The sequence below is a fragment of the Buteo buteo genome, chromosome Z (assembly GCF_964188355.1).
Source record: "Buteo buteo chromosome Z, bButBut1.hap1.1, whole genome shotgun sequence".
Lineage (NCBI taxonomy): Eukaryota > Metazoa > Chordata > Aves > Accipitriformes > Accipitridae > Buteo > Buteo buteo.
This window is the reverse complement of record NC_134204.1, coordinates 25,429,441-25,451,187: the sequence shown is the minus strand read 5'-3', so window position 1 is coordinate 25,451,187 and position 21,747 is coordinate 25,429,441. Positions and strand designations below refer to the sequence as shown.

At 40.3% G+C, this 21,747-nt stretch overlaps 1 protein-coding gene across 13 annotated transcripts in view; it reads right to left on the bottom strand.

Annotated features, from left to right (window-relative positions):
* CDK7 (cyclin dependent kinase 7) overlaps positions 1-21,747 on the bottom strand; it is a 34,542-nt gene that overhangs the window by 6,554 nt on the left and 6,241 nt on the right. For 7 of the 13 annotated variants that reach the window (XR_012649096.1, XR_012649097.1, XR_012649098.1 and 4 more), the window contains exons 6-12: positions 20,387-20,497; positions 19,062-19,180; positions 17,903-18,002; positions 15,976-16,062; positions 7,790-7,939; positions 6,007-6,154; positions 220-423 (exon numbers count right to left, since the gene is read on the bottom strand). Coding sequence is in view for 4 of the 13 variants with exons in the window: in XM_075021375.1 (XP_074877476.1) it covers positions 302-423; positions 6,007-6,154; positions 7,790-7,939; positions 15,976-16,062; positions 17,903-18,002; positions 19,062-19,180; positions 20,387-20,497 (837 nt within the window). In the remaining 9 variants the exon portion in view is untranslated. Of the gene's footprint in view, positions 1-98; positions 2,111-2,616; positions 2,801-6,006; positions 6,155-7,789; positions 7,940-15,975; positions 16,063-17,902; positions 18,003-19,061; positions 19,181-20,386; positions 20,498-21,747 lie in introns of those variants that run through there. The other 6 variants (XR_012649104.1, XR_012649103.1, XM_075021375.1 and 3 more) reach the window with 6 other exon arrangements.

Here is a 21,747-nt window from a genome sequence, read left to right as displayed (position 1 = left end):
GAAAATGAAATCAGTTGTGTTTAAAACAGAGAGCGCCTTCCAATTCTGTATTGTGTGCTCAAACAATGAGTTTTGCTACATTTATTGTGTCAACAAAGTGGAAGAAAACAAAGTTTTAATTCAATTATATAAACAATTTCAGTACAATGCATAGATGTTTACTCAAATTCCATTAGTCTCAAGGTAAGAGCCATCAAGTTTGTAAAGAGAAGTACTAACCTTTTAGGAAGAAACAGCAGTAACTCATGATAAAAAGGTGGTAAAGGAAGGACTGTCTCAACCAGGAGAGAAGGCATTTAGGTTACATTCCAGTTTGCACAAGTGTACAACTTGGACCTTTGTGCAAGCATGCACATTGCAGGCTCAAGACAAACCATCCTTGACTGTTGTGGTTCTGAACAGAAGCCAAGTAGATTGCAGCAGCTGTATATTCAATGAGTTGGTGTGATAAAAGATGGATTGTCAAAGCTGAAGCATGATTAGCATGATATAAACCTTACAAGGTAACCAAGTCACAAATTAAACAGTATTTAGATGATTAATAGCATATGATTGCATATTAATTTACCCAGATTATATTTTCCCATAGTCCCAAATATTCCTTCCAGACTTCTGACCTAAGTCACAGAAGTTAAATCAAACTATCCAAAAGCCTCAGATTAAGAAAAAGACATCGTGATGATCCTTTTTCTAATCTTATCTTACTCTGTGATATACATGCACTTTATCTATGCACAACACCACCATTAAGAGCAAGGCAATTTTAGTCCCTGACACAGGTGGCCTCATTCATGAACTCAGCTGAAAACGAAACTTACTATATACCCTCACAGTACAGAACAGGCCCCAACCATACATGCGGTGCACAGTATGCCAAATGAATTGCATTGTGTCAGAGCTGGAAGGGAACAGCTCCTAAACTTGCATTATATAGAAGCATTGGTATTTTTGAGTATCTGCTGTGGTAAACACATGACTCCAAGCAAACAAGACAATAGCCTTGGTCACAAAATATCCTCTCTCTTCAACCCCACTATTAAAGAGCACAGTAACCATGCTCTCTACATTCAAACACTGACTGCCCATCTAACTCAGTACCTACTCTACAACTTTTGACAATAGAAGCTTAGAGGATTGCTACTTGGTCTACTAGAAAAGGTTTCCTTCAGGGAAGGGTATCATCTAGACACATGCAGCATTTGACAAGAAGGGAATAGTGTTACTCTCAAAGCAGAGCTGACAGAATACTTAAAATTGTCACTGCCATGCAAACTCTATTTGTTATACCCAATAGTTAGGATAGTCACTGAAAAATGCAGTATCTGTTTTAGGGGCTGAAGGTTTTCAGGCTTTGAAGTCCAGTCAGAATGCTGCCCTAGGTAAGTTAAATGCAAAAAAGTTCACAGTACTCCTAACTCTGTTCCCTGTTCAGATTAACATATTTTTGTACATATGCCTGTGAGAAATAGGACAGCAGTTCTCTTAATCCCCCAGCCTGCATTGAGGAGGATGTTTGATTACACAGTAGAAACTGCTGTAACTAATGTTATTTGATAAACATTTTCTCTACACTATTAGATCTTAGTAGGAAATTTAAGTTTAATTTTCAACTGCCAATAACAAATACAGAACACAGTAAGGTATTGGGAGATTAGTAACTGTTCTGTCTTACAAGGCCAGCATACTTCACGTTGGCTCAAGGTAGGAGTAAAATGAAATAACACAGGAGCAAGAAGATAGGTTGCTCTTCCTCTACAAGCCTCAAAGTCTTCTATTAACACACTTGCTACATACACTAGAAAACAAAATGCTGAAAGCAGCTCACAGGTGGGAAAATGACAATGGCTCACCAGGTATCCCCGAGATCCACTGCACAACAGGGGTGGGCATGCGGTTAAGCTGCATCAACAGCACCTACTGGCTTGTTTCTCTCCATTGCAGAAGCTTGGTTACCCAGCAGCCACTTTGCAACACAACCATGCTGGAAATCACGCAACAGAGCTTAGCCCAGTATCTGCATTATGAATTGTTCAACAGCCACAGGTTGACAAGAGGGCTGGTATAGTTTTCCCAGCTGGACCTCCCTCCATCTCTTAAAGCAATCTTGAGGCTGTGAAGGAAACAGTATTTATACGCTCTCAGATAATGTCTCCTGGAAGACCAAAGTCTGCAAAAACACCCCAACACTTCACATTCAATCTGTGCATCATATTGTTTTCAACACTGTAAAAAGTCTTAATGCATGACTGCTGAGAAAGCACATGCAAACTCATTTGTTAATACATTGGCATATTAACTGGAATAAAAAAGCATCCTGCCCTTCCCTCATATTGAAACATTTTTTCCAACATTTATTATAGGGCTGGCAGACAATCATATGTACATCTAAGCTCCAGGTGAGAAGGGTGTTATTTGTATTTTTCCTCCTTAGAGTATACATCTGTGCAAGATAGCACGTGATTCAGCATAAAGATTCTGCAAAATTAGTCTGTGTAAAGCTGTAGCCAGCAAGCAGTTTTGACAGTTACTACCTCAAAGCATGAGTCAAAGTAACAAGACAGCAAACCAGAGAAAGGAATCTTCTTGTTTTGCTCAAAAATGCTTTTATTCAAAGGAGTAGGGTTAATGAAACCTCTGTTTCAGCAAGGAAATATTAAATTCACATTTTACATATGACAATATTACAAAATAACCATCCAGTGACTATTACAGCATTTTTTCAATGGTTGGGACTCAGGCCATTTTCACTCTTTTTCATCCACCATCCACAGCAATCAAAAAATCAATTTTTTTGGTAATCCTGAAAAGTGTAAATCACATTGTTACCAAAGTAGAGGGGTCCAGCCCCCTCCTCAAGGCTTTAGTATTCATTTGATACTGTTCTTGAGATAGATCTACTCTGAGCTGCTTAATGCTGTTTGCTGCAGCAGCAATACATAATGATTTTTTCCAGTTAATCTATGGAAGACTACTAGAATCAAAGCTCACTTGAATCAGTATATGTACTCCAAATGAGTCCCAAATTCTGTAATTAAGTGTTAATTGCATTTGGGATACATGTAAGTATTTCTCTTTATTTGTATAAAAAGCTAGCCAGTTAATTCTACTTTTAAACCTAAGAAAGACAAACTATTCTAAGGCTTAACCCTGCCCACCACACATACACTTGTAATGATTTTTCTAACATGCTGTCACTAGCCAGCAATAAGCCATCTGCAGGAAGTAATAACTCCTTCAGTCTCTGCCTCATTCTTTAACCACGTATTTGTTTAGTATCAGCTGTAGAGATGATGGGGGCAGCAGTACTTTTCTGATTCTATTCCAGATCTTGTCCTCTCATTTCTTCATATGCTACTTATTTATAATGTAGGTAGAACAAACCATAGCTGCCTTCTGGTATGGATATGAAGCTTACTATGAAGGGATCCAACTGTTTTTGCCTGCCCTATAGGCAGAAGTCTCCGCTAAAATACACTGACATTGAATCATACCTATGAACTTTAAATGAATGCTCAAAGAATACAAATTATTAACCTTAGATATGAACAGAATGATTTTTTTCCCAAACCAGTGTCGAATAGTTCTGAAATTAGATAGATTCCTTATACTGCATTAACTCAGGAAAAAGTTTAGTGCGGTATCTTTTATACTGTTTTGCAAACCTATGGCTCCATAGAAATGCAGATTAATAAGACTAGAAATTGGTGTCCTGGGGAAGGAGTGCTGCTTTTGACTAAGTGTTTGCCAGAGTAAAGATGCACAATGATGTCATCATAGCATCAGTGTCTCCACATACTTCACTGATCAGAAATAAGTGATAGCAACAGCTGGAAATGATGCATGCTCAATACTTTTCACAGGCAGTCATCCATTTAGTGATGGTGTTCCCATGACAATAAAAAGGCTGGTTTTTTTTGAGAAGTACAGCTGCTGCACATTTAAGTTTGGTGAACATGCCCCACATGCTACAGGGGTTTGTTCTCATGGAAAAGCAGGACTTACAGAGATGGCATAAATTCTTTCTCCTGGCAGCCAGCCCCTGTTGCCAACATTTTATAAAAGGGATTATAAGAGGGATATAAGATTACAGCAGTAATCACTCAGTCCGTTCTCCTAAGTTCAGAGTGCTACCTCAACAGGGCTAAGGGAAAGAGAATGTACTGTGCAAGATGCAAGCACAGGCCAGCCTAAGAATTTCAGGGGATGCAAGTTATTTTTCTTTGAAATTGCTTTTGCACATTTACACCCTCAACAGGGTTAAAAACATGTCGTACTTGAAATTTTGTTTAGACAGAGACTGTAGGATTTTTCTTCCAAACAGACATTCAGATTTTAACTTTAGATAACACCATTTAAGCATGTAAAATGAAATCCAGGGTAGCAGATTTGCTAGCTCTAACATTGGCTCTCTTTAATGTTTGCTGGCACTGGAGGATCTACCTTTGAGACCCTCTCGTTCTGGCAGCCCAGCTAAGACTGTAACAGAACATAACAGAAAATCCACATCAGAAAATCCATTATATTTCCATTTCCACTTAGTGGAAATGATACTGCTTTTTATACTGATACTCAAATGTCTTAAAAAGTAATGCTGACTTCCTAAATGCCTTAGTTATAGCCAATCTCAAAATTCCTGGCATTTAACACACAAGTCTGATTTTCTCTTTCTGAAGATAAGACTTTCAGAAAGATGTTAAAGCAATTAGTGTTCTAGCTTAATACAGCTCTGGCAACTCTGCTCATTGTTGAATGCAAGACTTCAAATGGTTAAGTCACAGAACTCAAGGAAGCATTTCTTTCTCTTTCCTGTCGTTTAGTTAAAAGGCATATTTTAGGGTATGTACTCCAAAACGCTAATCACATGGTCCTTCCAAAAGGAGCTAAAAAGCTTAAATTAATTACTTAAGCTATGGTAACTTGACAAGCTCCCATGTGTTAGTTAACCCATGGTACTGGGGTCAGCAAAGCGCATGCAAATAATCAACTGATTAAATTTTTCTTTGAGATTAGAATCTTAATCTAGGGAACTAATGCACTGTACTTCTAATCTGACACAGACTAAGAAACAAGAAGTCAAAGTGCCCCAAAAGTAAGTTAAACTCTAATAACGTAGCTGCCTTTCTGAATTCAAGAGGAAATGCACTTTCATAGAAGCATCTCCATTCCAAAAAGATACCACTCTTGTATCAAAACAGTCTCATACTGGCAATAACAAAAAGCTGATGCTAACCTGACAGCTGCTATCTAGCATATTCAAGCTGTTAAGACAACCAACTCCAAGCTTAAGAACCAACATTTGCCCCTCTACTAGAAGGTCTGGGTCGTTTAGTGTCAGATACAGAGTCCTCAAGTTTTTTTTGTCATGAAGATACAAAGTACGTGCTACTGTTTGGGGAAAACTGGAGGCTCCCTATAGAAGTATATGTTAGGGAATAGGCTTGCCTTTTAAAAGGGTTACAGAAATGTGCTTAATGTTCCTTACCCAGAGCGGTCTTAACAGTTAACTTGCTTGGTCTAAGAGACAGCGAGCAGAAATCTCCCTTCTGAACCTGATTTACACTCCCAGTCTGACATTTGAAAGAATAACACACTATGTTTCTCTCTCTCACCCCCACCCTTTTTTGGTTTCAGTGATGTAAAGTTAAGTGATTTCCACCTCAGTAAGATGTCTCAGAAAAAAAATAAAGGGCATCATAATAACCTATAATTTACTGGGTAGTAGCTCACTCCATTACAGAAATTAATGGAATTAGATATTGCTTCTAATGAATAGAGATTCCTAAGCATCATAAAAGAGCCTTTTTTGTACCAATTCTGTTAGCAGAACTAAGTAATTCTCACCCTAAAGCATTTATCCTAAAACATAAATCATTAAGGGGCTTCAGCTGGTGCTGGTGCTCAGGGATGTAGTCCATTCAGAGTTTTTGTTCTGAAACATTGGAAGTATCACATTCTCTCTGAGCATGTAACTGCTATTTTAAAACAGGTGAAACATTAAGAGATTACCTTGATCTATTCCTTCTGTTCTTCTCTTTTTTAAATGTAAAAGTGCATTTTGTTGCTCCTTTACAGCTTCTGCAGGACAGTTGGGTCTTGGCAGCTGATTTCCTGGAGTAGGTCCTGGTCGGTTACTGAAATACTTCTGTTTCAATGCCTTAATGATAACAGAAGAAAAATAACGCAAGTAATTAGTATAAAGTGTCAGAACACCATCTATGAAGAAGTTGTAATGAAATAAAGCATGTGCAACAGGGACTTCAAAACTAATTGGACACTTTTATATTAGAAGGTGGCTTTGGGGCAAATAAAGATTTTGTGTTCTCAATGACTACCCACAGCACTTTGATTTGTAAGGCAAGAGATAATTGTGTACTGTTATTTTTAACTAGTACTCAGACATCCTAACAAAACTCTAGACTACATTGAAGGTGGTCTTATATAAACAGTAAGCTTCTAACTCTGAAGAACTTACAATCTGAACAGACAGATGAGACAGGAGGATAAAGAAGAAAGTAGGAATAAAGAAAGGTTAAAAAATTATATCTTGATCAAATCTAGGACCTGGACACCAGCTGTTTTGCTAGCTCTTAAGATGGGTCTTTCCCCAAAATTTCTGTAACTGTGCTGTTTCTACACTGTAAACTGTGAGGGAAGTGTAGTTTGAAGTAGAGCAGAAGACAGACAAGTGTGCAGAGTTAATTTCATTTGGTGGAATTACATATCCTATTGGCTAAGCTGTCTCTTAGGTAATCATCACTTTTGTTAATAACAGTTACATGGTATTCAAAGCCAGCTATAAAACAAGCCAATAAAGTAAGTGCAAATTCTTTCCTGCCTTAAACTGTGGATTGTCAATAAAAATGCTAGACTAGAAAAATCATATATATTCAATATTCAAGTCACCATCCTACAATATGACCTATAAAATGACTTCATACTTACGAAGTAGTACAGACATGTCCCAGGCATAGCAAAACTAATTATTTGGAAACATACATTGAAAGTTCTTAAAGATGGTGACCAAAAAACCTGATGTGCTCTGGAAAAGTCTTCTAATGAAAAAATACATAACACATACACTAATCCCCTGGACTGGGATCTGCCTTGTGTAACAAGCAATGAGGGAGTCCTGGCCTTAAGGGGACAGCTCCGTTTCTTGCATGCTTCCCCAACAGTGTAAGGTCACAGAAACACAGTTTTGAAATTGCCAACTGCTATATCTTCCCCACAGAAGAAATCAATATTCTGAACTAGAACATTCTGCAATATTTTTATTCAAAGTCCTTCATTTCTCCCCATTAACGAGTAGTGAAATTGAGATCAGTTTCACCCAAGTATAATGGAAAAGGATATTCAGATCAGAATGCTGGTTTAAATCACGACAGAACTTTGTTAAAAAAGAATGAAAAAGCTTAAATGAAATTGAAGAAGAGACTGGATCAAGTTAAGGGTGAAAACCTTTCAAACCCAAGGAATAAGAAATGCTAAGACTTAAGTTTCAAGCTTTAGGTGGCTGAATTTTGAATGTCATACAATGACTGTCTGAAGGCCATGACTCATACACCCTTTAGTTGTCTGCCTTTGCTCCACATTGGGAATGGAGACAATCAGTCAGCATTATTCATGCCTTTGAGTTCTCTCTATAAAACACTGGAAATTTGTTCCTAGTATTTCATAAACAGAGCCAATATATTTCATTTCAAGTCTCGCTTACTGGCTTCAAAGCACATTTGTCTGATATTAAACAGTAGCTTAATGAACATTAGGACATAATGCAAGTGTACTATACCTGAGTAGCCGTAACCCTAGTGCAAGGATTAAACGTGAATAAGCCTTGCAGAAGGTTGAGTAAATCATCACCAGCTGCACTGAAGATATGTTGAAGTGGCATTCCAGGGAAAGACTTAAATGCGACATAATCTGGAAGACTTGTCATCCCCTACAAAGGCCAAAAATAGAATGTATGTTTTTGAAGTTAGAAAGAGCTGAGCTTCTCACAGAAAGGGAACTTCACATGGCTGTCTTTTGGCAGAAGCAAATTATCTTTCAAAACATCTTGCTAATACATGGTCACTGAAATAAAATAAATGTAGTAATAGAAGGTCATAAAGACTTTTTTTTTTTAACTGTTACAGTTGTTTCACACTTTCCCTTTCAAAGTGAGCTCCCTTGCCTTGCTTTAGTGGTGACCAGTCCAAAAGGAAAAACTGCTAACAAAGAAAGGAAGTACAAAAGAACTCTAGGGTGGGTGCAGACAAATGAAGTAAAACTTTTTTCTTTTGCAAACTGACATGGTGTAAGAGACAAGATTCACAAAATAGCCAGTCTCCCATTTTCTCCCAGTTAATAATACACTGTCCTTCTCCTCAAAGTTAGCTATCATCATGAGCATTTTGAGTTACTTTTGAAATGCACAACTGAAACTTTTTCTCTGGGGAGCAGGGGGAGGGAAGGAAAATATGCCAAGCAGTTAAACAGATGAATTGTGTACTTTTTCCTCCTGTAGGTATGAAAACAATCCCATTGTATTCAAACTATAATAAAAATGATCTTGTAACAGACAATTATCCAAACATAGTATTTTAATAGTTTTAAGTATTTTAAACCTCTAGTCATCACACTTCATTAAGTTTATCCAAGCAAAATAAAGTATTAACACTGAAGTGAAAAATGTGCTCAATCAGTTATAATCTTGATAGTATTTCAATTCTTGAAATGCATGGGTTTACAAATTCATTTGGGAATGCATCATCTTTGCCATGCTATCAAGTCTCCTATTCTCCCCTCTCCCCACCCATACCTTAACTCTTCCTCTTCAAAGAAAGCAGAAATGTCATTGCAAAGATCTTCATGCACTTCATTCAGAATTCTGGAGCAGCAACAGAATTGTGTGGGGCTAGTAGTGCGTTATATGATATTTCTCCATCTGGCTATAGCTCCATTTGGTGATTGTGTACCATAGCATTCAAGCACCATTCACACGAATGAAAAGCAGCACGGAGAGGGAACAGAGGTGGGATGTGACAACTGGTTAACAAGTCCAGAAAGCGCTTCCACAACTCAACCACAAAAGAGGATGGTCTGATCAGGGAATTCTGGACCACCCATGCCCATCAGCTGGTCCAAGTTGCCCGTCCAAAGAAGCCATGCCCCGCTTCCTGTCAGCCTGCCTGATAACCACAGTTATCTAGGTCATTGTGCGCCCTGACATTAAGTTTAGCCCAGTGTTAGTGAATTACTGGATTGACTGTCATCTTGACCCAGATAATGATACTACTGATTTGTATCTGTTACTGCATCATTATTCTCAGATAAACTGTTTATCCCTAAAGCTATTGGTCTGGTGTCTGTTACCATATCCTGAACATGTAACTTGGCTGGACCATCTCTAGTGTCAGAAGTGGGACATAGTACACAACATCATTACCTGCCCCAACCTTGTACTGAGTGCCCTAACTGGTTGTTTTGGATGCCCACAGACACCAGATTCTCTGACGGAGGGAAGCACCTGTTCCCTTTTCCATGGCTACTTTAATTACAGAAATTCAGAAAGACAAAAACATGAAGGGGAGGTTACTCTGTCTATTCCTCTTTGCGCACTGTCTTGGAAATGCTGAATACCACTGACTGCAGCCAAAGCTCCAGCTGTCTCCCTACAAAAAGAATGGGCTCAAGCCCAGCAGGATACTCAGCCTGCATCTGTGATACTTGCCACTGCCTGTGTTAAAGGCGTGCAGGCTTGTGTGGAGAAATTAGAACACCTCGATGTCCCCCTGGTGGCAGTACCTGTCCAAGAAAAACTTGACCCGCAGCTGGAAGCTACAGAAAAGGGAATTTCTGCAACAAAAATACATAAAGCTTTATATATTGACCAAGAAGACATGGAAAAATATACTTGGTTTGATTTGGATTCAAACGATGATACATCAAATTCTTGAAGCCCAACGAGACTTATGAATCCCATCAATTATTGAAAACGAGTATGATGCTAACGAAGGCATCACAAGTATCTCCACATGCCCTTTTACAAATAAGACAAATCAAGCAAGTGCTATCACAGTCTGTTATTGAGGATTACTTAGCCTGGCTTGCAAATATGAGGAGGGGATACCATTCAAGTTTCAGTATCAGAAGCTCAGACCCTCACTTTAGGGAATTAGGGTCAGATTCCAGACCATCAGAAAATACAGACACTGTCTTTTGGGCATCAACAGCTTATGTTCAAAGAGAGTGCCCCAAGATCATAGAATGAATCATAGAATGATTTGGGTTGGAAGGGACCTTAAACATCATCTAGCTCCAATCCCCCTGCCATGGGCAGGGACACCTTCCACTAGACCAGGTTCCTCTGGATGGATCCTAGACCAGGATGTTCAGAGATGACTGAGGACCCTGGCCAATCCCACAGATTTAGAATTGAGCATAGCTAAGCTGGTTATCAATCATGCTTTAGACATAGGCCTCATGGCCAAGACCTGCCATCATCCCACTGAGACACAGTGGTGCCTACTAGTCAAAAAGGGTCCACTCATAGGACATTTAATATCAATAAGCACTGGCCTTACAGGTGCAGCACACAGCCCCACACAGTCCCTGCCATTACAAAAGGTAGCTTCTGCTATCTTCCCATCTCTGTAAAGATGCAGCTATAATTACCACCAAATCCTGCTGAGTCCCTGTAAGTTAAAAAAAAAAACCTCCCTAAGCCTCTGTGAAAGGGCCCTGACCCAAAGACCTTGAGAAAGCCCGTTTGGCCCTGGGCATTACCAAAACAGCAATACACAGAGTCCCAGGATCAGTGTTACTGGCTCTTGCCAACACCCCACATTGTGCCACACATTCTCCCATTGGAGGTAAAGCCCAAGTGCCCCTCCTGCCATTCCATCAGCTGGAGCCTGGAAACCTCAGCCTCTGTTACCCAAACTTACTAGAGGTCCAAATAGCACCACAGGGTCTGGTCAGAAGCCACCAGTCTCTCTGACATGCTATAGAGGGTGTGGCTTACATGGACTTCCAATCTAGTGCTAGATGTCACCATCAATGATAAATTGTATTTGGACTGCCTCATTGATACAGGTGCTGAAATTTGTCATCAATAGATCATACACTGGAGGGGACCACTTCCCTCATACTGCAGTAGTCTGTGAGCTCACAGGACCACTCATAGCTCTTCCTGTAGTCAGTCAAGCATGACTTCCCCAATAGATGTACGGCCCAAGAATCTGCAGTTTTGGGATATTCTAACATCTTAGATATGAACCAACTCAGAAGCCAAACCTTCCATGATGCTCAAGGCAAGGTACGGTATCTTGGTACTTCTGAACCAAACTACCTGCTAGTTCCAGCAAGTTACCCCCCCTACCTCCAATGACCCATGCTGTTAATTTACAGCAGCACCCTTTAAAACCACAAGCCCAAAACCTCATCACCTGCCTCCCTTCATACAGGGCTGGAAGAACAGGAAGTAGTTATTGTGAGAGACTGAATGAGTTAATGTCTCAAACACTGTGGTGGGGCAACAACAAACGCTGCATAACAAAGCAGCCAAGTTCTGCCTAGCACAGAGGGCACACGGGAGGATGATACATACGCTGAGCCGGGCAGCTCATCATATATGGCCAGAGGTCATACAAAGTTTGTGTGAGAAGGGGCTCACAGCTGCCCGAGGGACCCTTCAGGACCACCCCCCCGTGACGGCACCAGCACACAAGATCGAGAGTTAGGTAAGTCCTTACAGGCAGTGTGCAGAAGACCAAGAGGGGTGTGACTGACATGAGAAAAGGCGGGAACTGGGCTATAAAATACACCAACACAAGGAGCCCTGCGCACGTGCCCACCAGAACTAGACCCCTCTCCTGACTGGACCAACGCTGGACCCAGGACCAATGAAATCCTTCTATTTTCTCTCTGTCTCTCTCTTTTTCCCCATAATCCCCACACCTCACCTGTTTAGACACAAACCACTGACCACAAGTCTGGGACTAGGATTGGATCCAGCCGCCCCTGGGCTCCTCCCTGAGGAGGAGTCTAGAAAGCAAGGGGGTCTGCTCTGAACCTCCTGACTCAACAGGAGGGATCTCCTTATTTTCTTCCCTGAATTGATGTATATGGTCACCACGGGTTACACGGTTTACTGAGGTAGTTCCGTGCAAATTCTTATTGGGAGAAACCCCGCCACCTACTGTTCTGCCTTCCAAGTGCAGGCTGCTTCTGCCATGAATAAAATGTTTAACTGATCGTTTGGTGTCATCTCACCTTAATTCAGCCTGAGGGGATTCCAAATTCACCACGACCCATCCCTGTTCTGTCCAGCCTGGGTCATGACAGTCACTCACACCCACACCCCATTTAGCAGCCCCATCTGGCCAGTGGGCAAACCCAAACAAATAGGTCTCGGCATCTGACCGCTGCCTACTGTAGCACACATTCTGCCTCCTCTCTGCTTCACGCAACAGTCCTAATAGCTGCTGACATACTCAACACCATTTGCCTGCTTCTAACCTATGGATGGCAGTTTTGAACATTAAAGATATGTTCTCCCAGTGCCCCATCCACTTAAATGATCAAGGTCACTTTACTTTTACATGGAATAATATTGAAGTAAATGAGTAAAGGTGTACTGAATGTTATCACCATAGTCCTACCCTTACTCACAGTCTCTTAGCCTTAGCTGAAACTTCTTCCACTCCTGATCTCTTCTGCCACCACTATACCAATGACATCCTCATGGGCAGACCTACACATGAATCTGTTGCACAGGATATAACCCTCTTAGTTTCAGCTCTGAAAGAACACTGGGATCTTTTTATTCCTCCCTGCAAATGCCACGCTCCTGCCCAGAATGCATGAGTCTCTCTCTATGCCGGTACCAAAAGTATTCTGAAATCATCTTGCAATCTGTTTTATCTTTACCTACTCCCTCTTCAAAAACAACCTCCAGAGATTTTAGGCACTTCATAAATTACAGCACGCCCATGTCCCTGGTTTTAGTCAGCTAGTCCATCCTCCATATTCCTTGCTGCAAAAACATTTCACCTGGGACTGGAACACAAGTCATCAACAGGCCTTAACCCTTCTCCCAAAAAGTATTCAACAGTATCAACATTTAGGACCCCTCACTCCTACTGGCAGATTTGAACTCAAGGTCCAGTAGAGTGGAAATGGTGCCTGGTGGGGACTGTTCCAGGAGAGAAGTTCCAAGGACTCCACCCCTAAACCTATCCATTTTGGTAGCAAGGGGTGGCAATATGCACAAGCCTCATATCGTGAATGGGAGCATGCTTTACTTGCTACCTTTTCTGACACTGACAAACTCCTTCAGGATCATCCCCTTACACTTAGGGTTTTATGTCCTATTCTTCATGACATCCTTCACAACATTGCTTTCCCTGAAGGATAAACTCAATCCATTGCCACTCAACACTGGGTTCTTGGTATACCTGTCATCACTGATGGACCCCAACCTTTAGGCCCCAACCATTGTATCCTCACCCACCTCACCTTTCCCATCCCTGTAGCCACCAACAATCACTCAGATTTGCCATTACCTAGGTCCCTCCTTTCACCACCCTGCAAAAAGTTGCCTGGTTTACTGATGGCTCAGCAATCCTTTGCAGTAATGCCTGGTTTGGGTGTGACGTCACTGTCCAAACCACTGATGGCCAAATCACCATGGTACTGCACAGATGGCCAGAACTCCTGGCCCTTTGCTTAGCCATTTACTGCTCTGCTCATACTGTCTGACCCCTGACATATTCTAGGTGCATGTAGTGCCTTTCCCTCTTGGACAGTGTGCTCCTTCTGCACTCTTACTGCCAAAATTAGGGGCCACCTTCTTTAGGAAGATATGTGCACACTTCGGCTGTTGGCTGTGTTGATCCCATTCTGCTCATCACATGGTTGAGGCTAGGTGGAATGACTGAGCAGATGCCACTGCTGCAATCAGAGGGGTGGAAGTGACAGTGGACACTGACGCCCATGATAAGCTGACAGCAGCCCAATAACAGCAGAGGAAACTGAGGAAACCTTAGGCCAAACCTGCAACTTGGAATGTGAGACCACTGTGGTAACTCAACAGTTGCATGAGCACTGGAGTTACCCACTGCTAAAGCTTTAGCCCAGGTTGCAGCACACTGTGAAATACATCTTCAAATGTAATGAACAGAATGTATTCAAATTGTATGGACAAATGGGAAAACCTGGCTTAAGGAACTTTGCTACTTTAACACTGGTAGGAGGAAAACCCCACAGCTCTCCAGTATGGAATCCTTCTTTGAGATTACATTATACCTCCATAAGCCAAGAGCAGAACACCACAGTTAACTGTGGGATTGTAAACAATTCAAATGGGAGATACCTCTATATCATTTAAGGGACCAACACATCAGTGGATCAACAATCAGTATCTTGTATGCCTACGTTAACCCTTTTGTAGCATGACCCTTATATTTTCTCACTGTTGATACTGCGTACCTACAGGCTAACACTCCGATAGCTTTCTTAAGCATAATATTATTCCCACATCTCCAAGTCCCTCTCCTACTTCCCTTCCCAAACCCACCATACCATCCATACTCTTATCAATATGAATTATCTCTAACTGAATGGCTTTTGCAACATGAAGACTTGCATTGACTGTTGAAACAGGCAAAGAAGCAGGCACAACAAACTTTAATAACCATGGTACCAGAGATCAAACAAATCCTGGAAAGTGTTTAAAAAAAAAAAAGTCAAACATAGTTGGCAGGAATCCATTTCAGGATGGCCTCCCACCATTAGGGGGATATGGAACATCTTGCTTATTTACCTAGTTGTAATTCTTATTTTCAGTGGCTTCTTACTTGTTTTAGTTGTCATATTAAAGATTTGTACTTAGCTTTTGGCCCGTACTGTTCTGATGGTTTCTTGGCACACCACCTTATTGACTGTCTTGTCTCAATTTAACCCTTCATCATCCCATGACCAGACTCCTCTCCACACCTGACACTCCCAGTGAGGTGGGTAGTGTCAACATTGGTCTTGGCCTTATGCTGCCATGGCAAAACAACCCTTTCCCCCACACAGTCACGTAAGCAAGGGCTGAAAATGTGGGGCTGTATTGCCTTATACAGTGTCTGCTCCATATAGTGACCACACATCTTATATGGCTATAGCTCCATTTGGTGATTGTGCACTACTTAAGGTAGCATCCAAGCACCATTCACATAAAGAAAAACTGCAACAGAGGAAGAGGTGGGATGTGATAACTGGTTAGCACGTCCAGAGAGTGCTTCCACAACTCAACTACCAAAGAGAACAGTCTGATCAAGGAATTCAGGACTCGCCGTGCCCATCAGCTGGTCCAAGTCACTCATCATAAGTTCTGCCCTGCTTCCTGTCAGTCTGCCTGATAAGCATGGTTACGTAGGTCATTGTGTGCCCTGACACTAAGTTTGGCCTGTTATTACTGAGTTTACTGTCATCTCAGAGATAATTGTTCTACTAATTTGTATTTGTTATAGTACTGTTACTCCGAGATAAACTGTTTGTCCCTAAAGCTGTTGGTCTGGTGTTTCTTAATGTATCCCAAAACTATAACTTATGCAGGCCAACTTAAGTCCCTACAAATTGTTCCTACTTCTGAAAGTGATTAAAGCCTTTCAGGTTAAAGCAGACTAATTAATCAAGCCTCTCAAAAACATTAAGCAACAACAATAATTTCACACCAATAGCCATGGGAAACTGCGGATACATGCAGAAAGGAAACCAAAAAATTTCATTACTGTTGCTTCATGCTAACAACACTGCTATATTGACCAGAGACTAGCCAAGAGAAACAATAAACTTCAGCTGCTTATCCTCCGCTTTGTGCGATCAGGCAGATGCCTTCTGAAAACCTACTCAAGTATTCTGGTATACCCTTTAATTTAATTTCAAAAGCTAAAATAAAGAGTAACAAGTAAAACTATTGTCAGTCTGTTAAACAAAAGCACTCACAGGCCACTGTTCTTCCGTTGGGGTGCCCAGTGTTTCAAATATCCTTGTCAGCTGGTCAAGATCAGAGTCTCCAGGCAAGAAAGGAACCTGGAAGAAGGCAACAGCATTGGATTGAATTAGCTTCTGAATTTCAATTCTAGAGAAGAGCTTTGAGCTATCCCTTATAATTGCAGGGCAAAACTTCTTTGTATACCAGCTGCCCACAAAGAGGTACACTGAATATTTGAGGCTTCTAGTTATGTCCAAATAGATTCCGAAGGTTTCTTGCAACCCAGGCTTGGTATCACTGAGTAGATAGCAGAGAGCTAAACATAAGATTAGACCACCACATTAATGTAAAATAACTAAACACAGGAAAGGAAAGATTTTACATCTCAGTTGCCAGTTTAAAGCTGGCGGCTCACGTTGATCTTTCTATCATCTGCTTCCTGAAGTTAGGTTTTATATATATACAAAACATTCAAAGTGAATCGTAACTGGGTTACACAAGCAGCAGTTAGACTGATGGAATTAGACAACAGCACAAGGGACAGTAGTGACCCACTAGGTTAGAAACTGCCTAATCAGTGTCACATCTCATTTAAACTAAGCAGAAGACAAAAAAGGGGATATTTGCTCAGTTTAACTTGTAGCTTGTGCATCAGGCACATAATGAAAGAAAAAAAAGACTGTGACCAAAGCAAAATTATTAAGAATTAGAGGCAGTATTTAACCAAGTAGGACAGAAAGACTTTAATGAACATCCCTACTAGGCAGTGTACTAAATTTTGGTGTCATGAAAGTGCCTTGAACATAAACTGTTTTTGTAAAGCTCCCAGAAGTTGTATTGTCCCTCAACCCAGTACACTCAGGAAGAAAAAGGACAGAGAGATTTAAAATTATCGCAGTGACAAAACTGAACCATTACACATTTTCTGCTTTGTGAGAAACCAAAGAATCAGCAGAATTCAGCAATTTCTTATTTCCTTTCTGACTCTGAGTTTATTCAACTTAGGAGGTCTACCACATATTTACGTACACATCACAAGTGCTGCTTAAACAGCCACTGTACATCTCCATTTCTGAACTGCCAACCAAATTGTACCAGCGATACACCAAATCAAAAGATTTCTTTCAAGGTGTTTTCAGACAGACCAGTTCCCCAGTATGGTTCATGACATGGCCACACAAACACTTAAAGTACAGTGCAAAAACCAAGCAGAAGCCACTTACTCATTGAAGAAATTATACTGCAGGCTACTTCATGGTTTCAGCTGTGTCTGTGCCCCTACCCTCCACTCCCCACCTCACACTTTCATGTCCTCTACACAGATCTGCACAATAAATGGTCTACTTCAGTAAAACATACTTAAGGACCATCACATCTGTGCACTGTACTCAGGAGTGGCATAGAATTACCTGATGTTAACCTTCAGCTTCATTCCAGTATTGTCAACTAAGCTTAGAAAAACACAACTCTTCTGCTCATTACAAGTAAACCCACAGTTAAGCTACTGGTGATAATTATTCACAGTTATTGAGGAACAATGTATAAGGGACAGAGTATGCATGTATCTATGATGTCACATTTCCAGAAGGACAGCAAATGAAAACTGATAGAAAGCTGTGTGAAAGGATAACTCTTCCAGTCCTCTGAGTGTTATCTACTCAACTTTCCTCAAGGCAAGACTGTGAGAGTTTGTTGCAGTTTTTTTACCCAGCTGTCTTCCAATGATTGTGATGCTTACGGAACCTCAGTCTATTCCAAAACTTCACTTTCCTTACAGTTTGCAAGCTTTTGGAAGCTTTTTTCCCTTCTTTTCCTGAACAGCCTAACTGCCTTCGCCTGCTGCTGTTAGCAGGAGAGAGGAAACCCACATACGAAGTTGTAATGCACTCTGTAATGTAATGAAAAGCAAATTAAAAATGCTTACATTTGAAGACTTACCCTGAGGAGCAATTCAGCTAAAATACAACCAACAGCCCACATATCAACACCAACACCATACATTCTAGCACCAAACAATAGTTCTGGGGCTCGGTACCATCTGAAAGAAAACACATATTGGGAAAAATCACCCGGCTTTGCTCATGGCAAATGCTTTATGTTGTAGCAATGCAAGAACTACAAAGAGGATACTGTTCCTGCCTATATATTTTTCAGACACTGAAGTGCTATACTCTATCCTGCAAAGTTTTTTAAGAAAGACTGAACAAAGCTGTGCATTCTTCACTGTGGGGTCACATATAACCACAAATTAACTACAGTTTCAACTGAGCTGGTTAACAAGCAACAGAACTGCAGATATGCAGAGGAAATAAGTATTTAAGAGGTAGGTTTAGATGTTATAGAGTTTAAAGAAAATTTTGGTTTATGTTGAAGAAATGTCAGGAAGACAGAATTCTTACCAGCTTCCGAAAATCTCCATACCAACAGACCTAAGTATAAAGACTAGTTCCATGCAAAATCAACCTTGACAGCAGTTGTTCAAAACAGCTACCTCCACTGCCTAAGAACAATCAAGTTTAATGCAATGATCTGATACATGCTGCATTTGAAACTACTGTAGCATTTCTGCCTTTTGAACCAAGGTGTTAAAACAAACCAGCTTTGCCTGAATAGCTTTAGCATTACAGCAGACAAAAGGAAGTACCTTGCGTATTTTGCAGCCCTGCTTTTTAAAGCATACCTTAAAAAAGCATGTCATAAATAACATTAATAAATATTTTAATTGGTTCAAGCTTTTGTCTCATAATAGGAAATGTGACTAGCTACAAAAAAAGATTCTCGGTCTCATGATTAACAGAAAGCAACAACTCTTGCTCTGAGAGCCAGGCTTATAGGTAGATACATATTATTTCCATGCATTTCAAAGGAGTATCATACCTCAGAACAACCCCCATGGATGCATATTCTAGCGGTTCTTACAGAGACTTTGCTAAACAATGCTTTCTTGTGTTTTCTTTATGAAGCTTTTGGCACTACGGCCATATCACATCAGCTAGATGTCAAACTTCGAATGTGTTGATTTGGCATGACATATTTCAAAAGACACTGCAAAACAACCACACAATCACTATGTAAGAGACAAAATAGGATGTCTTACCTTGTTACTACCTGGTGTGTATAAACTCTATTTGGGCTTCCAAAAGATTTTGCCAAGCCAAAGTCAGCCAATTTTAAAACCCCATTTTCATCTAACAACAAATTATTTGGTTTAAGATCCTGTCAGCACAGAAAGTAAAGAAAGAATTTTGTCAGTGTTGATAAAAACAGACATATAATGAACCTCCTAGCAGGTGTGCCGTAACAGTATTTTAAAGTGCAGGCTTTTGATTCTATTGTAAGTCTACATTGTGAGGAAGAAAACTGAAAAAAACCCAGGAAATCAATTATTTCACCATACATGAAAATTACAGTGAAACATACCCATTTGAATATTATTATACTTAAGCTGCAGAGTTTAAAAAAAAACTGCCTCTTGATAGGTTTTAGCTTTGCTGCAGGAACAGTTCTGTCTTAGCTGCATAGTTGTCAAACAGATAATAAAAAGACTTTGCAAGCGTTTCAAATAACTGTAGAAGTCATGGAAGTGATAAGTTAAATACAGTAACAGTGTGTTGTGCATTGACCTCTGGCCAGCAGCAAAGCACCCACACAGCCATTGCTCACCCTATTCTCTTCCCCTCTCCTCCCCAGCATGACAGGAGAGAGAAGACCAAAGCAAGAAAACTCTGGGACACTGCTCTAAAGACAGTTTAACAGGCATAGAAAAGTGGAAAAAACCCAAACAAGCAAGCAATGCAGTGGAAATCATTCACCACCTCCCACAAGCAGACTGATGCCCAGTCAGTCTCCAGGCAACAGCCACCTTAGAAGCCAAAAAACCCCCTTCTTCCTCTACCCCAGTTTTTACTGCTGAGCGTGGCGTTATATGGCATGCACTTTCCCTCTGGCCAACTTGGGTCAGCTTTCCCAGCTGTTTCCCCTCCCTATTTCTTGCCCACCCCCAGCCTACTCACCAGGGCACAGGCAGAGTGGGAAAAAGAAAGCCTTGACAGTGCCCAAGCACTGTTCAACAACAGCCAAAACAGCAGTGTGCTATCAGAACTGTTTTAGGCACAAATTCAAAACATGGCACCATACAGGCTGTTGTGAAAGGAGTCCAATTCATCCCAGCCAGATCCAGTTCACAGTGCTACTCAAAGTCATATGTTAAGTTGAGACACTTTATATAAATATCTAAATAACCATATCAGCAATTCTTAAGATTTCTGGTACTGCTGTTGGCTCTCCAAAACAGCATGAATGCTTATGGACTAAGAAACAATGTCTGAATATCAAGACTACCTTTATTAAACTTTAGACTCAAATTCTATCAAATGTGACTTTTGTTACAGCATAAAGGCTGTCAATTTAGTACTTGCTTACCCTGTGTAGAATCCAGTGTTGATGTAAATATTCTAATCCTTGAAGTGTCATCAGCATATATGCCTTGATGTGAGATTGTGTCAACACAATACTAGTATCCTTTATAATAACCTGTGAAGTGTTAGATTGATAGTAAAGATTAACTTTCTTCCATTCTTTCAGCTCAAAAGTTATTTCATCCTTTAAGACAAAGTTCAAATTGACAGTCACATATTCTCTACCATTCTCACCCTTTTTTCAGAATAATAGGTCTATTCTGGAGATCAGAAATTTAAATGGGGAGCCCAGATAGCCTACATGAACTCAGCATAACCAGCAAACGTGAAAATCGGTGGGAAACATCAGTTTATTATTTTTTCAGTTCCAGGCTGATACCCAAACTTACAAGACAAAGATGTACACATAAAAATGATAAATGTGTCAGTAAACCTGAAATTATGTTCCCACTTATTCCTTCCTTCTCTGTACAACCTAAGCATCTAATCTTCGTAAATGCAATGGTTTCCTCTATTTCCAAGACGACCAGGACGTATGGCCACTTTACTATATTTTAACAAATCTACTTATGTTTTCTACATTCATTGATTTTTAACATTAAAATTCTATGTAAACATCCTGTTTGAAAGCAGTTTCTATACTACTCCCCAAAACTTCCTTGCTAATATTACTGTCCAGTTCAGTAATAGCCTTTCCTAAGCTTTAAGTTGTTTGAAACTTACAAAATAGCTGTCTAAGACTACACAAAGTTTCAGGTATGCAGCACGTGCCCAATCACAACAGGCTGAAGGCCCAAAGGGTGGCCTGAGTGATACCACAATCCAGTTAAATGCTCTGCATACCACGGCATTATGTAGTACAAGAGTATTTCATTCTTCTTTGTACACTTTTATCTTCCTCAGCTGTAAATGTTGCATAGTTACTAAGTAAAGAGAATGAAACCTCTAGAAAGTCTACTTATTAAACTTCTATTAGCAAAAAACCTTATCTAACCTTTTCAGTCTTGCATTCATCTAGGTTTCAGCAAGCCTATCAATGTCTTCTTTTATTATTTTAAATGCTAGCCCCAGTTCTTAACAGCGTATGTGAAACGAGCTAGCTAACAGCTACATTAATTTCAGTCCAGAGTAAGTATAATGTGTGCATATAGAGATCTGACATGAATTGCCGTCTAGGACAGTCTTCCAAAATTAAGAATCTTGCATCAAAATATCTCATACAAAGACTTCTGCAAAGACAAACTGACTTAAAGTCTGGAGAATGAAACATCTGTAAGATGCTGATTTGCAAGTACCTAGCATTGTTACATTTAAAAGAATGGTTCAGATGCATGCAATTTTAGTACCAGCTCATCACCTGATATA